The 12676-nt window shown below is 39.8% G+C and overlaps 1 protein-coding gene across 2 annotated transcripts in view; it reads left to right on the top strand.

Moving 5' to 3' along the window:
- The window catches only part of CLINT1 (clathrin interactor 1), an 84188-nt gene extending 72238 nt beyond the window's left edge, over positions 1–11950 (top strand). Inside the window, exons 9-12 of one of the 2 annotated variants that reach the window (XM_063120926.1) lie at positions 3311–3394; positions 7615–7910; positions 8556–8760; positions 10161–11950. In XM_063120926.1, the coding sequence (XP_062976996.1) occupies positions 3311–3394; positions 7615–7910; positions 8556–8760; positions 10161–10525 (950 nt within the window). In that variant the 3' untranslated portion in view covers positions 10526–11950. The remainder of the gene's footprint in view (positions 1–3310; positions 3395–7614; positions 7911–8555; positions 8761–10160) is intronic. The other variant, XM_063120927.1, reaches the window with a different exon arrangement.
- The last annotated feature ends 726 nt before the right edge of the window (positions 11951–12676 follow it).

Below are 12676 nucleotides of genomic sequence, written 5' to 3'. Positions count from 1 at the left end.
CACCATACCTCAGATGATGTTCAATGATTAACACGTTATTCATGGACTTAGGCTTATGCCTACAACTCCCAGCATGCCTTCAGTGTTCACAATCTGGTAGTGATGCGTCCTCCTGGGCCTAAAGGGAGAGCGAGCGCCTGGGGCCGGCTGCCTCGGCTGCTAGGCACCATTAGGAGAGGGGTGAAGGAGGGCGCAGCTCAGGGCTTGTTGCCAATGGCAACAACCAAGTTAACTATTAGTCAGCCGCCAGGCAGGCTCCCTCACGGCTTATCTACAGGCACCAATTGCACAGTCCACTATGGTCTGGCTTGCCCAGACTTCACTTCCCATGAGTCTCAGTGGCAGGACTCCCATTGGGCAAGTCAGCCACCACTATGAAAGGCATGCCAGGAGTTTTCTTTGGGGACAAGGAAAATCATGGTGGTGGCTTCAAGGCCATGTGTTGGGGGTGAAAGAGAGAGAGAGAGAAAACAAACAAATTTAATTTGTTTTAAAGTTACCCCACAGGCATAGCATCAGCCTACCTTGCAGGGTTGTTGTGAGGGTGAAAGAGGGAAAAAAAGAAATATAATTCAGTTAAAAGTTAACTCACAGGCCAAGCACCAGTCTACTACTTTAGAGGGCCCAAGCAACGGCAGGTATATCAGCTAGTATTCTATAAAGAATACTCCTGTTTGTTTGTCTTCTGGTTAATTAGCCAAATGTATTGAACATCCTTAAGCTGTTTTGATAAATGAGGTGATACTTAGCTGTTCAGAAATCTCCATCACAACTTCCCATAATTATTTAAGATCTATACCGGGAAATGTCCAATCTGTCTTTCATTTTGTATAAGCACTACAAAACAACTCACCTTCTATAAGGATCGGGAAAAACCTGGCTACCACATTCTTCATATGTCCATGTGCATTCTAAAGATCGATGCTCCAGTCTGAAAACCAAGCATGCTCCCCTCATATTGACTAAAATAAAATAGTATTAAAAAGAAATACAAGTACATGTGTAGCGGAAAGGGAATTGTTCGTTTTATTACTGCTAGCCATTTATTAAAAAGGAGATGGTTCTAGTTTAATTAACTGAGTTGAGAGCAGCAGATGGAGCAGAATGTCTTGCAGCGATAAGACAATTCAGAAATGGCACCAGATGTTGGAAGCTGTCCCTGGTGGTGTTTGAGTGCAACACAGATGTTACAGTCCCACCTGGCTAGTTTCTAAGCACTGCAGGCTAAGCAGCTGTGATGTAACCCATATAATGTACGCAAACACTAAAAGCAGAATAATTGAGCTGCTGCTACTCCTTGAAAGGGTGTGACTGCTGGGAGGTGAAATCTTTTAAGGACAAACTGTAATAGCTAAGGCCAACTCTCTTTTAGTACTTTCAGGGGAAGAGAGTGACTGGTTACTACAATGCACGACTCCAACGCCCTTTATTAAAGAGACATCAACTGAGCAGAAACAAGCAGAAAAACAGGCACTTTGCAAAAGCCAGTGAACATACACAGTTTTCAAAATTTAAAGGGGGCTTCTCTCCCAGGGCGAATATCAGCTTGCTGGGGTGTGGGGGGAGGTTGTCAGAACCATGAGATTTCCGTTTCTAAGAAAAACACTCCTTGTGTCCCATGGTCCCAGTCCTGCTCAGACCCTCAATGCCATGGTAGCCATCACATCTGGTTTGGCCTTCCAGCCAAAGGAGGTGTGCAGACTTTTTGCCTGCAAAGAGATGGTCTTTGTGTAAGATATTCTCTTACATCTAAAGTGGCCGGCCCTTTAACTTGATATATTGTGATGTCAGAATGATGTCCTATATGGATGATCAAGCTTTTCTATTTTGATGTATAAAATACACTGTAGTGAAGAATGGTTAAAATTCTGTAATTTGAAGTAAATAATTAATAGCTTACAACTGGGATTTTAATGTTCTTGTTCTAGACAGGAAGCAAACCTATTTTTTAAAAAGTGAACACTGGTGCAGGCTTTATGTCTTGAAATCTGAAATCTGAAATTTTGGGCAAGGCATTCATGCTTTAAGCCATACAAGATTTAACATGTAAGACTTTAAAAAAATCATTGTAGGCAGCATTCCTCCAATAAAAAAACTAGTTGCACTGTGTTATATCTAGTCCCTGAGTTTAGAATTGCTTTCATCTTTACTTCTTGTGATATTTTTGCCAAGCCTACAGTGGTCATTTACCTGGTTTGTGTTCTCTGCGGTCTTTATAAATTATTGCTGCACCTATGAAGTGTGACATAAGATCATTTGCTTTGAATTGTTGGTGTGCAAATGATAAGTTATAACTGAACTGTACATGGTGGGAATAATTCGATTTGACTGGGTTCAGTTATGTGCAAAACGGGGAGGGGAGGGTATACATGGACCATGTATGTGTCGCATGACCCCTAGCTGTGTCTGCTCTCTTTGCTTCTCTTCTCTTTCTGTGTTCACTCTGGATTGTCTTACCACCCTTCTGGATCAGTCTTTAATTCTCGTGATCATCCGTGGTGCTCTATTATATGGCTGTGCATAACAGAAGAGTGCAGTTGTTCAAAAGTCCAGGGACAGAAACTCCCCACAGACTGGTCTCTCAAGAAGCAGTCTGTGCCAGTGCAGGCAAATTGCTGTTGTACATTTTGCAGGTTTTCCATGGGCTCCCCCCGTAGCCCAACAAAATGATGGAGATCATTGTTAGCCCTCTTGCACTACCACTGGTTCCCAAATAACTTGAGTGCACACAGTTCGAGTTGGCTGCATGTTACACGTGGCTCAAATTCACACAGAGGCCTTAGAATCATCTCAGGCAGATAAGACCTTAACAGACAGTCCACCAAGCCTTGCTATGGCAAGAGGTCATACAGCAGCACTTGGTAGATTGCACCCATTCCCAAAAGTGTATATTTTGAATTTATTTATTTATTTATTTATTTATTACGTTTATATCCCATCTTTTTTCCTCCAAGGAGGCGTACCTAATCTTCTTCCTCTCCATTTTATACTCACAGCAACAACCCTGTGAGGTAGGTTGGGCTGAGAGTCTGCAACTGGCCCAAAGTCATCCAGTGGGCTTCCATGGCCGAGTGGGAACTAGAACTCCCGAGTGGGAACTCACGACTCAGTCTAAAACTCTAGCCGCTACACCATGCTGGCTCTCAACATAGAAGTGATTGTATATCCTCCCTCCCCACATACAAGTGATTGAAATGTGAAATTGATTCATAGTTCTGACCCCTCTTTGAAAATCCGTGTGAGCTGTTACAGAGGTGGGTGTGGCTGCACTCATTCCCAATAACACGTCTTTTGATTGCTGTGGATTTAGGTGGATCCACTGACCCCTTTGGGGGGTTTGCTGACTTCAGCTCTGCTGCTGCTGCTGCCTCTGCAAGCTGCCCTCCATCACAAGGTACAGTGCTTTACTAAGAGAATGGAATAGAAAGCCGCTCTCCTCTTGGAATGTAGATTTGTGTTACTAGGGCTGAAAGGCTCTTCTCTTCCATAACAGATTCGATTCTATACCCTGTTCTTGTTTGATAGTGCTAGGTATTTTATTCTTTTGTTTTAAATTGCGGGAAGCAGCTGTGGAAAAAGTTAACTATCAGCTTCCTCGTTCGATATAGAATTTTTCTTTTGACCTTTAGGCCAATCTTACTCCGCCAGAATTGTTGGCAACCTTAAAGATTACTTACCATCTTCTGAATCATGCATGGCAAAGGAGCTGCTGCATACGTTGCAGTTGTGGAGGAGATAGAGAAATATTATTTATTTATTATTTATTTATTTACAATATTTATATACCGTTCCCCATTGAAAATTTTGGAGCGGTGAACAAGTTAAAATAAAATAAAAACAGAATAAAACACTTTAAAATAGATTTTAAAAGAAGCAGAATATATAGTGAACTGTGGCTGGTCATTAAGGAAAGGCTTCCTAGAATAATGTCATTTTCAGGAGGCGCCAAAAGGAATACAAAGTTGGTGCCTGCCTGGTTTATAGTATAGCAAAGGTGCAGCTATCTTGAATCTAAGGAATCCTAAATACAAGCATGCACCAGAGGAGAAGAGTATGAATTCCGGATTAAGCTATCCTTTGTAGTATTTATTCCCATTGTACTGTTTTTGCCTTTTACTTAGTAGTTGCCATCCTATTAAACAGGAATGTGAATATTCCTTAGACATGGACTAACTAATAAAAGTTAAGCTCATTTTTTTCCTCTTTATCTGTTCTGAATGTTTGCATGTTGATTAGCCCTTTTTGAACTGGGAAATATCAAATGTTTTTGATTGTGCCCCTGGTACGTCTGATGTCATTCTGGATCAAATGATGTCATTCCCTAAAAGGGTGTTCGGTGGTTTTTTTCCTGGTGGGGATCTATCGAGCTACTTTGTTTCGACTGTGTCATAGTTTCAATGAATACAAGTTCTGTGTGTATTTTTGTTGGTCTCTTGAGGAGACTCAGGACTACAGGACCTCTATCGTAGTAGCATAAGTAAATGATTTGTGTAGTATTTGAAGTACTGACAATTGGACATACACTCATTTCTGTGAGCCTGCCCACTGAAATTGGCATAGCTAGTCCTACTTTGAATCCCAGCTCCTCAGTGGGTGTCAGAAGCATGGCCTTTTGGGTAATGGCCCTATTCTCTAGAACTTGCTCCTGAAACAAAACTTCCATTTCAGAAAGAATTTAAAAACATGGTGCAGCTAAATTGGCCTTAACATTCTTTTTTCTTTTTTCTTTTTCTTTTTTTGCAGGTGGCTAATGTGTTAAATGTTTCTAGATACCAATATTTTAATCTAATAACTATTCTTTTTATAGTGGTTGTGAGTCACTTAACAGATTTTTTAAAAAGCCGAGGACAAAATATATTTTGATAGAGAACACACAGGGAGGATGAGTAGCACAGTTTGAAAGCCGCCAGGAGTAAATCAGTGGTTTCCGTGGACCTACACTCGTTCTGCTCCTGTTGTGGTACTCCTTGTCTGCATAATCTCAAAGGGATTGGGTAGTAGCAACTCACCTAACTCAATGGCAGTAGAAATCTGTTTTCTTTATGCCTCCATGTTAGAAGAGTAGCCAAATTGGACAACAGTGCCAATATTAAAAACAAAAAAAACAGATCTGTTTATATGCGGTAACTCAGGCATCCTCTGATGCCTGCAACAGTGCTTTTTTATGTAATCTACAGTAAGACTCTTAAAAATTGCATGCCACATATCTTGCAGCACTGTGTGTTGGAAGAAGGTTGAAATTAACCCAATAAATGAGATGCTTTGCTTTAGGCAGGATTACTGCATGTCCAAAGATGGGGCGGGGGTAAATCTTAATTTGTATGTATTGATTTATTCAAGTTTCATGCAAACTAAAAATGGCCCAGTGGGGAGAAAAAGCATAAAAAAATCACATTAAGAGTCCCTTGCAGGGGTGAAGAAGCTTATGCAAATATTATGATTGTCTCTAAATTATTGTCTTTTTGCTACAGTACTATAGTAATTGCTATATTATCAAAGTGATACCCACTGCCCCACTGCCTCCAAACCCTAATGAATTAATGTTGTTGTTTTTTCTGAAGAAAGATAGCTGATCAACAGAGCTAGGATTATACAGATTTTTGAACCAGAGAGTGGCTGAAAAAAATAGCTCTGCAGCAAAGGAATGTGTGCTGTTTGTCTCAATAAAATACATTGTATGGGGGATAGGATCTGACGTGATTTGAGGTCTGTGCCCCCAAATAGTTTACGGTGCACTCTTCTGCCTTGATTTTACAGGTTCTTGAAAATGCAAGTTTGGGATGTTTGCATCTTATTATGCAAATAATACAGCCTAACTTGATGATATTCCTTTATCAGTATTAATATGATTAATCTTTACCGATCGCCATTATGCAAGAAGGCAGCAATGATTAATTATTCTTGAACAATAAAGCCCCACTAGAAATCTTTGTTGATTAATCATCTTTGGTAAAGTTCCCCAAAGAGTGGCAACAAACGCCTCCATTCCCCCCCCCCCACTTCCTTTATACGTGTGCTTACATATGAGCATCCAATCGGCATATTCAGCATTTACTTATCCATCAGGAATACTTTAAGTGTGCTTAAATTTTTAATAGGCAGTACTAATTGAAATACTCCCAATAAAGTCCCTTTTGTAAGGAAGATCAAAGCAAATGTTTCAGAATGGCCCCAAACTAATGAATTTCAACCCACTACTTACATTAAAGTGGGTTTTAGTACATAGATATATGTGGATCTTCTTTTCCCTCCCACCTTTCCTTACTGAAATTTTAATCCACATGTGGAGGTGAAATTAATTAAAATAAAGGTTTTTATACCCCAGGTACACAGGTAGTATTAAGAATTATTGATGTGAGGTGTAAATTATTGCAGTGTCTTTAAGTTAGATTCAAGGTAATAGGCAAGTTTGTAGATCACTAATTCCTAGCTAACTGTACAGGCCAGATTATTCTGAAATCAGCGAGGTCTCATCTCTCTGATCTTGCATTTCCCAAGTCTGCCATTGCTCATTTGGGTAAGAAAACTCATCAGGTTTTCATGTAATCATTGATTAAAAATCCTGGTCCCCCACCCTTTCTGTCTACACTGACGTGGCCTAACCGTTGGATGTTAATTTCAAGTTATACACCTCTGTAACAAGTAATGTTGTTGTGTGATTATACATGCTTAGCCCATGCTTTGGGCCAAAATAGTAAAATCTTCTACATGTTATTACATGTGTCTCAAAACTGCAGTACTCATCAACAAGTTATGATTGTACCAAAGGCTATTTCACTTTAAAGATGGAGTAGAGTCCACAATTGTCTTTACAATTTGTGATTTTGCTCCCACATTTTATTGAAATAAAATGTATATTTTCAAATATGGAAGGGTGGACAGATTCCAGTGAAAGAGGAAAAAGAATTAAATGTCTTGCAGTTGTCTTTGCTCTTGCAGTTTAAAGATTTGAGAACATATGTGAGAAGCACCCGTAGAGTGCTAAATAAATATTACACAATGTTGTCAACAAGCACAACAGAGGTGAGATAAACACCCAGAGGCAGTTGAATTTGAGAGCCCACGATTTTATTGGTATCCCACTTAGCTATACTGATTTAATAACTCTTTGTAAGCTAGTAATTTATATGTAATCAGATGAGTTTGAACAAATTGCTGCTTTTATGACTTCATATGGCTGTGAAGCCAGCCTTGTTCCCGTGATTGATTCAATGCAGCAACGAATTAATGCTCCGTAGTTTTGCCTAAGGCTCCCCATTTTTGATACTGGCAGATACTGGCCTCCTGTGTCCACCGCATTATTGTTTGTTGGAAGTTTCTTTGGATCCTGCAGCTTGCCTGTTAGGAAATCTATGTCCCGCTCATGCAGAGTCCACAGGTGACACATTGCCCAGCCATATTGCCAAGCGTGGGTGTGGTTGTTTCTCGTTTTCTTTGCTACCCTGTTAAAAAGAGTGGAATATTCATGACGGAGAGCAATGTCCAGATGGAGAGTCTACCTGCAGATGTTAATCTGGATGGGCACACATCAGCTCTCATTTGTTTCAGTTCATGGAATGTGGCATTTGTTCTGTGCCTTTCCCAAAGTCTCTTACCTTTCTTTTCCCTCCCCAGGTACAGCTGCAAGTGGGAATGGAGAGTTTGGCGACTGGAGTGCCTTCAACCAAGCCTCTCCATGCCCTCCTGCTTCAGCTGGAGAGCTCTATGGTGGCTCTGCTCAGCCAGCTGTTGAGCTCTTTGGTGGCTCTGCTCAGCAGAGTCTTGGCCAGCCTCCAGCTGCTTCAAATTCTTCTGACCTCTTTGATTTGATGGGTACCTCCCAAGCCACCATGACCTCTTCCCAAAGCATGAATTTCTCTATGATGGGTTCTAACACTGTCACCATGAATCTGCCTATGTCAAGGTCACAGGTATGATGCTTTTTTGCAGTCCCTGAATGATTATTTTCCTCCCTGTAAGAAACGGTACCTGAACAGTTTTGACAAACTCCTTGCTTAAAGCATCTTTTCTGTAGATCTCAAGTGCTTTCTTGTCTGTTTTGCTTTGATTGTCACCCTTTGAGATTCAATTAAATTAAGAGAGGAAATGCCTTATGCAATCTGGACATTCTAGAACATATTGTGGACTTCAAACTGTGTAGCACAATGATTGGTGGTGTCTGGGAGAGGAGTCACTTGTTTCTGACAGTCCGGTTTACCAAGAGTTTTGCCCAGTTGTGAAATAGTTGACTATTGAAAGCACAATCTTTTGACTTGGTAAACTTCACAACTAATTTACTAAAGACTTCAAAATGCGGGAGAGAACAGGACGCTTCTAAGGTACCACTCTTGGCATTGCTCCAGCAAGCCACCAGCTGATAAGTAACATACTTAAGAGATGAACTTGAGAATTTTATGTGCATGAACTTCAACTTTCTGGCTTCTTCAGTTTTCTTAGGCAAGCATAAATGTCCATCTGTTTCTCTTTATGGATACTGTATGAACTGTCCTCTCTCTGATTGTAAAATACCGTCAGCAATGAATAGCATGCCTCTCTTTCTTTTGTTAATGTTTCAGCCTTTGCAAGGTGTTAACCCGATGATCCAGAAGCCTAATCCACTTTATAATTTGGGCACAGAGATGGTCCCTAAAAATGCAAGCAAAACTCTGCCATCCACTTGGTCAGACCCCAGTGTAAATATCAGTTTGGACAATTTAGTTCCTGGTATGCAGCCTTCCAAGCCCCAGCAACCATCACTGAACACTATGATTCAGCAACAGAGTAAGTGATCACCTAGATTGATGATCGTTCTTGCCATTGTTGTTTTTTAAAGAAGTCAGTTTTTTCACATGTTAATGAATTCATGATCAAGGTTGTCTTCTGTGGAAAGAAAGGAAACTCCCTAAGTCACCTTCTCTCTTTTCTATGATCAGAGTATATTATGTCTATAAAGGAAAAATAGGGAGGGGACTGTAGGTAACTGATAGATCATGCGTTAGGTACCAGACTCAATCTCCTTGAAAGGATCAAGTAGCGAAGGGAAGGATCCTTTGGCCTGAGACTGGTAAGTTGATGCAGGTCAGAGTAGACTATACTGGGTGAGATGGGCCAATTGTTTGACTCTGTGTAAGGCAGCTTCATATGAAATTGTAAAAATGTTTGATTCTTTGTTTCAGTGTGTACAGTCTGGATGTAGTCATCATTTTTTCATAGGTTGGGGGCTGACAATGGAGACCAGGATAGGAAAGTTTAGGAATGGTGCGTGAGAAAGTAGTAACTAGTCTGTCATAGCTGGCAGTGACACTTGGGGCTAGCATTCAGTGCTCGGCAGCTACACTGTTCGTTGGTTGGCAACAATTCTGAAACACTGTCTGAACTTTGTGAATTCACAAGACCCGATCATAACTCTGTGCCATCAGAGTAACATGCAATCACTGAGCTGTGGATAACTATGTTGTTACCGGTGCTGCTTGTATCTTTAAAATACCTGAAAGTTATGAAGTAAAATATAATTTGAGTCTCTAAAAAATGTGATCCACCAGCCATAAACTGGTCTGCCAAGCCGTTGACTCGACAACCCCTTGTTTTCGCGGTCCCAGGCACAAAGCAAAAAAGGGTATTTTGTCCAGTGAGCTGCACTCAGCTTGACCAATCGCCAGGTAGAGAGGCGCTGCTTGTGCTTTAACGTCTTCCAGCCCTTTTATTTTTGTTTCTACACTTCCCAAGGCAATGAAAGGCCATTTTCATTAACTAAATTCCCCTTTCCCCTTCCTAATTGCCAAGCTTCTAACCAGGGACAAGGGAAACTCAGAATAAGAAGGAAGTGGGAAATCTGATGTACAGGGAATACACCTTATGGGTGGAACTCCTGAGCATTGTACCTAGTAGGTGCGTAGAGGAAGCCTGATAAGGAGCTTGGGAGAACAGCAGGGAATTGAGGGAAGGGAAATTGGAGTTGTGTGGACTGCAAGTGTTAGGCATATAGAATTGTGTAGAATGCTGTCCTTAAGGATTTGGCATGAATTTAGACTTTAAGCTTTGTTTTTAGTATATCCCAAGGACTTTAAATAGGTGGAGGAAGGAAAGAGAAATTGACTTTCTTTTTCTTTAACTAGCAGAACAGAAATAGCTAAACAAATCAACGTTTAATCCTAAACATCACCCTTTCTTTTTTCCTGTAGATATGCAACAACCTATGAATGTGATGACTCAGAACTTTGCAACATTGAGCCTCAACTCACCACCCAGCATGATGCCTGTCCGACCTCCAGCAAACCCGTTGATGGGAGGGTCCGTTTCTGTGGGGATGGGGATGCCTACTGTGGTGACTGGTACAATGGGGATGGCTTCCATGGGAAGCACACCTATGATGAACCAGGGCATGATGGGAATGAATGTGAACATGGCAATGCCAACTGCTGGAATGGGGTTGTCCGGTACAATGGGCATGGCTGTCCCTAATATAGCTGTGGCATCCTCCATGACTCCTGGAACTGTGCAACCTAAGCAAGATGCCTTTGCCAACTTTGCCAATTTTAGCAAATAAAGATTGTAAACCAATCAGATTGAATGAAGGATTTTAGCTGCACAAATAAAGCTGGGATAAGGGTGGAAAATGCTGATCAAATGCTTTTTTCCCTTTTTTCTTTTAATGCTTACTTTTAAGGAACCCACGTAAAGAACCCAAAGGTCATTTTGTAAACTCTGATACTGCTTTCGTTCAGACTTTGAGATTAAAGATTCTTCCAATGAGTCCGATGGTTGAAATTGCAATGACTAGGCCTTGTTTTCTAACAAGACAATGAAAAGCCTTTCTAGATGGCAGAAACAGTTTTAACTTTGAATCTTCTGGAAAGTCTGGAATTTGGGGGCTGAGTTATCTGTGTGAATCTAATTTTATACTTGATTTCTTTTTTCCCCTCCTGGAATCTGTTTTATCATAATTGGATCCATTCCTTTTCCTACCACTGAGTCAAATTTGAAGCCTAAGTATGCTGATCAATTTTTTATAAGAATATATATATTTTTGTCCAAAAATGGCTTACATATGTGATTATGGCTAATTCAAAGGGACCTGGAATGTATATATACTTTTGCTACTCTTCCAGCAACACTGCTATACTATCCAAATTTTTATTATAGACCTCTTCAAGCAATTTGCCGATGAATAGAATTTGTAGGAGGTTTCCTGCTACTAACTGGTATAATATCTAATGCAGAACTGGTAGAAAATTCATCCAGAGCTGCTGTATGGTTTCCTTTCAGAAAACTCTCAAGAATATATATATATATATGGTTGGGATTTGTTTGTGGGGAGTGGCTTTTCTGCAGTCCTATTTCAGTGATCATTGGCATACCGCGTAGCACACTCTGGGGCCACTGTTTACATCACTGACAGTCAAAAGGCAACAATATTTATTATTATTTTTGCAACTTTAAAAAAAGAAAGAAAAAAGAGTAACTGCATCTTTTAAGTTAATAATGGACACCTCTAAACCTTTTGTTAATCCAACACTATTGGGTTTTAGATTTTATACATTCGGTGACTTCATTTCTCTAATGTAAATATGGCCTTAGCAATTGCAGAATCCAATAGAGAGGAGGTAAATAAATATATATAAATATATATATATATTATTAAAAGAAACCTGTAGCAGTCAGATTTTATGAATTATTGAAAATAAAGGAAACGAATGAACGGATTAAAGGCTTTTCTTTTTCCTGCCATAATTCTGCATTTAGGTTCACACACAGATCATGATTTTTAGTCTGGAATGCAGAAGTTCAGTTTATATTCACAGTCAGGGCTGCTATTGAGGATAAGTACTATATTATAGGTATGAAACTTTATTGCCTCCCCTTTTCTTATGTTGGATATTTTTTATTATTATTATTAAATTGATAAAACTTTATTTCCATTGTATTCAAAATGTTCTGTTATACATAACATTAAAGTGTTCATTAAAGACAATGTTGGGGCTGCTTCTCCTTTCATTCCATTTGACGTTTGTGAGAGCGGTTGGGTGGGGGGAATAATTATAATTTGGGCAAAGTAATTTTTATAAATAATTTAAAATTGTTTAATGACTTTTTATCTCCCGCCTTTCCTATCTGACTCTACTGTTAGGAATTAAAAATGAAGCAGCCACGATATCTTGACCCACTCCAGCCTTGCTAATGCTCCATCTACAACATTTCTAATTAGGCAGAAATTCATGTACTTCAGCTAAGTGGTAATGAAAAGTGATTCATTTGCTGAATAAGAGATGAGAGTGAGTGTAATTAGCTGACTGCGGTTTTTAATCTTTCAACAATTCAATGTGTTTAAATTAGTTTCAAAGAATAGGAGCTTTCAAGTGTTGTTACATCAAAGTAATCAAGACAAGCTTTACTGGCTGAGCGGGACGGATTGCCTTCTCTTCAGCTCCAATTTTGAAACCCTTGAACTTTTTGTGGGAATTGTCTTCATAACTTTGGCTTGTGACAGATGTTGAGAAACACACAAAAAATTGTGTATATATTAAAATTCCAAGGGGTGGCAGCAAACTGGTTTTCATGGAGAAATGGAGAAGTTGTCCAACCTGTTTTTAAAAATCTCATTTTACTGCTCTGATGCCAATGGACCAAAGTCTAGGAATGTACTCTCTATACAATAAAAGGCTAAGATGTGTCTCTTCAAACTAAAATGCTTTAAAAG

Source organism: Elgaria multicarinata, chromosome 3 (genome assembly GCF_023053635.1).
Source record: "Elgaria multicarinata webbii isolate HBS135686 ecotype San Diego chromosome 3, rElgMul1.1.pri, whole genome shotgun sequence".
NCBI lineage: Eukaryota > Metazoa > Chordata > Lepidosauria > Squamata > Anguidae > Elgaria > Elgaria multicarinata.
This window is presented reverse-complemented; position numbering and strand designations above follow the sequence as displayed.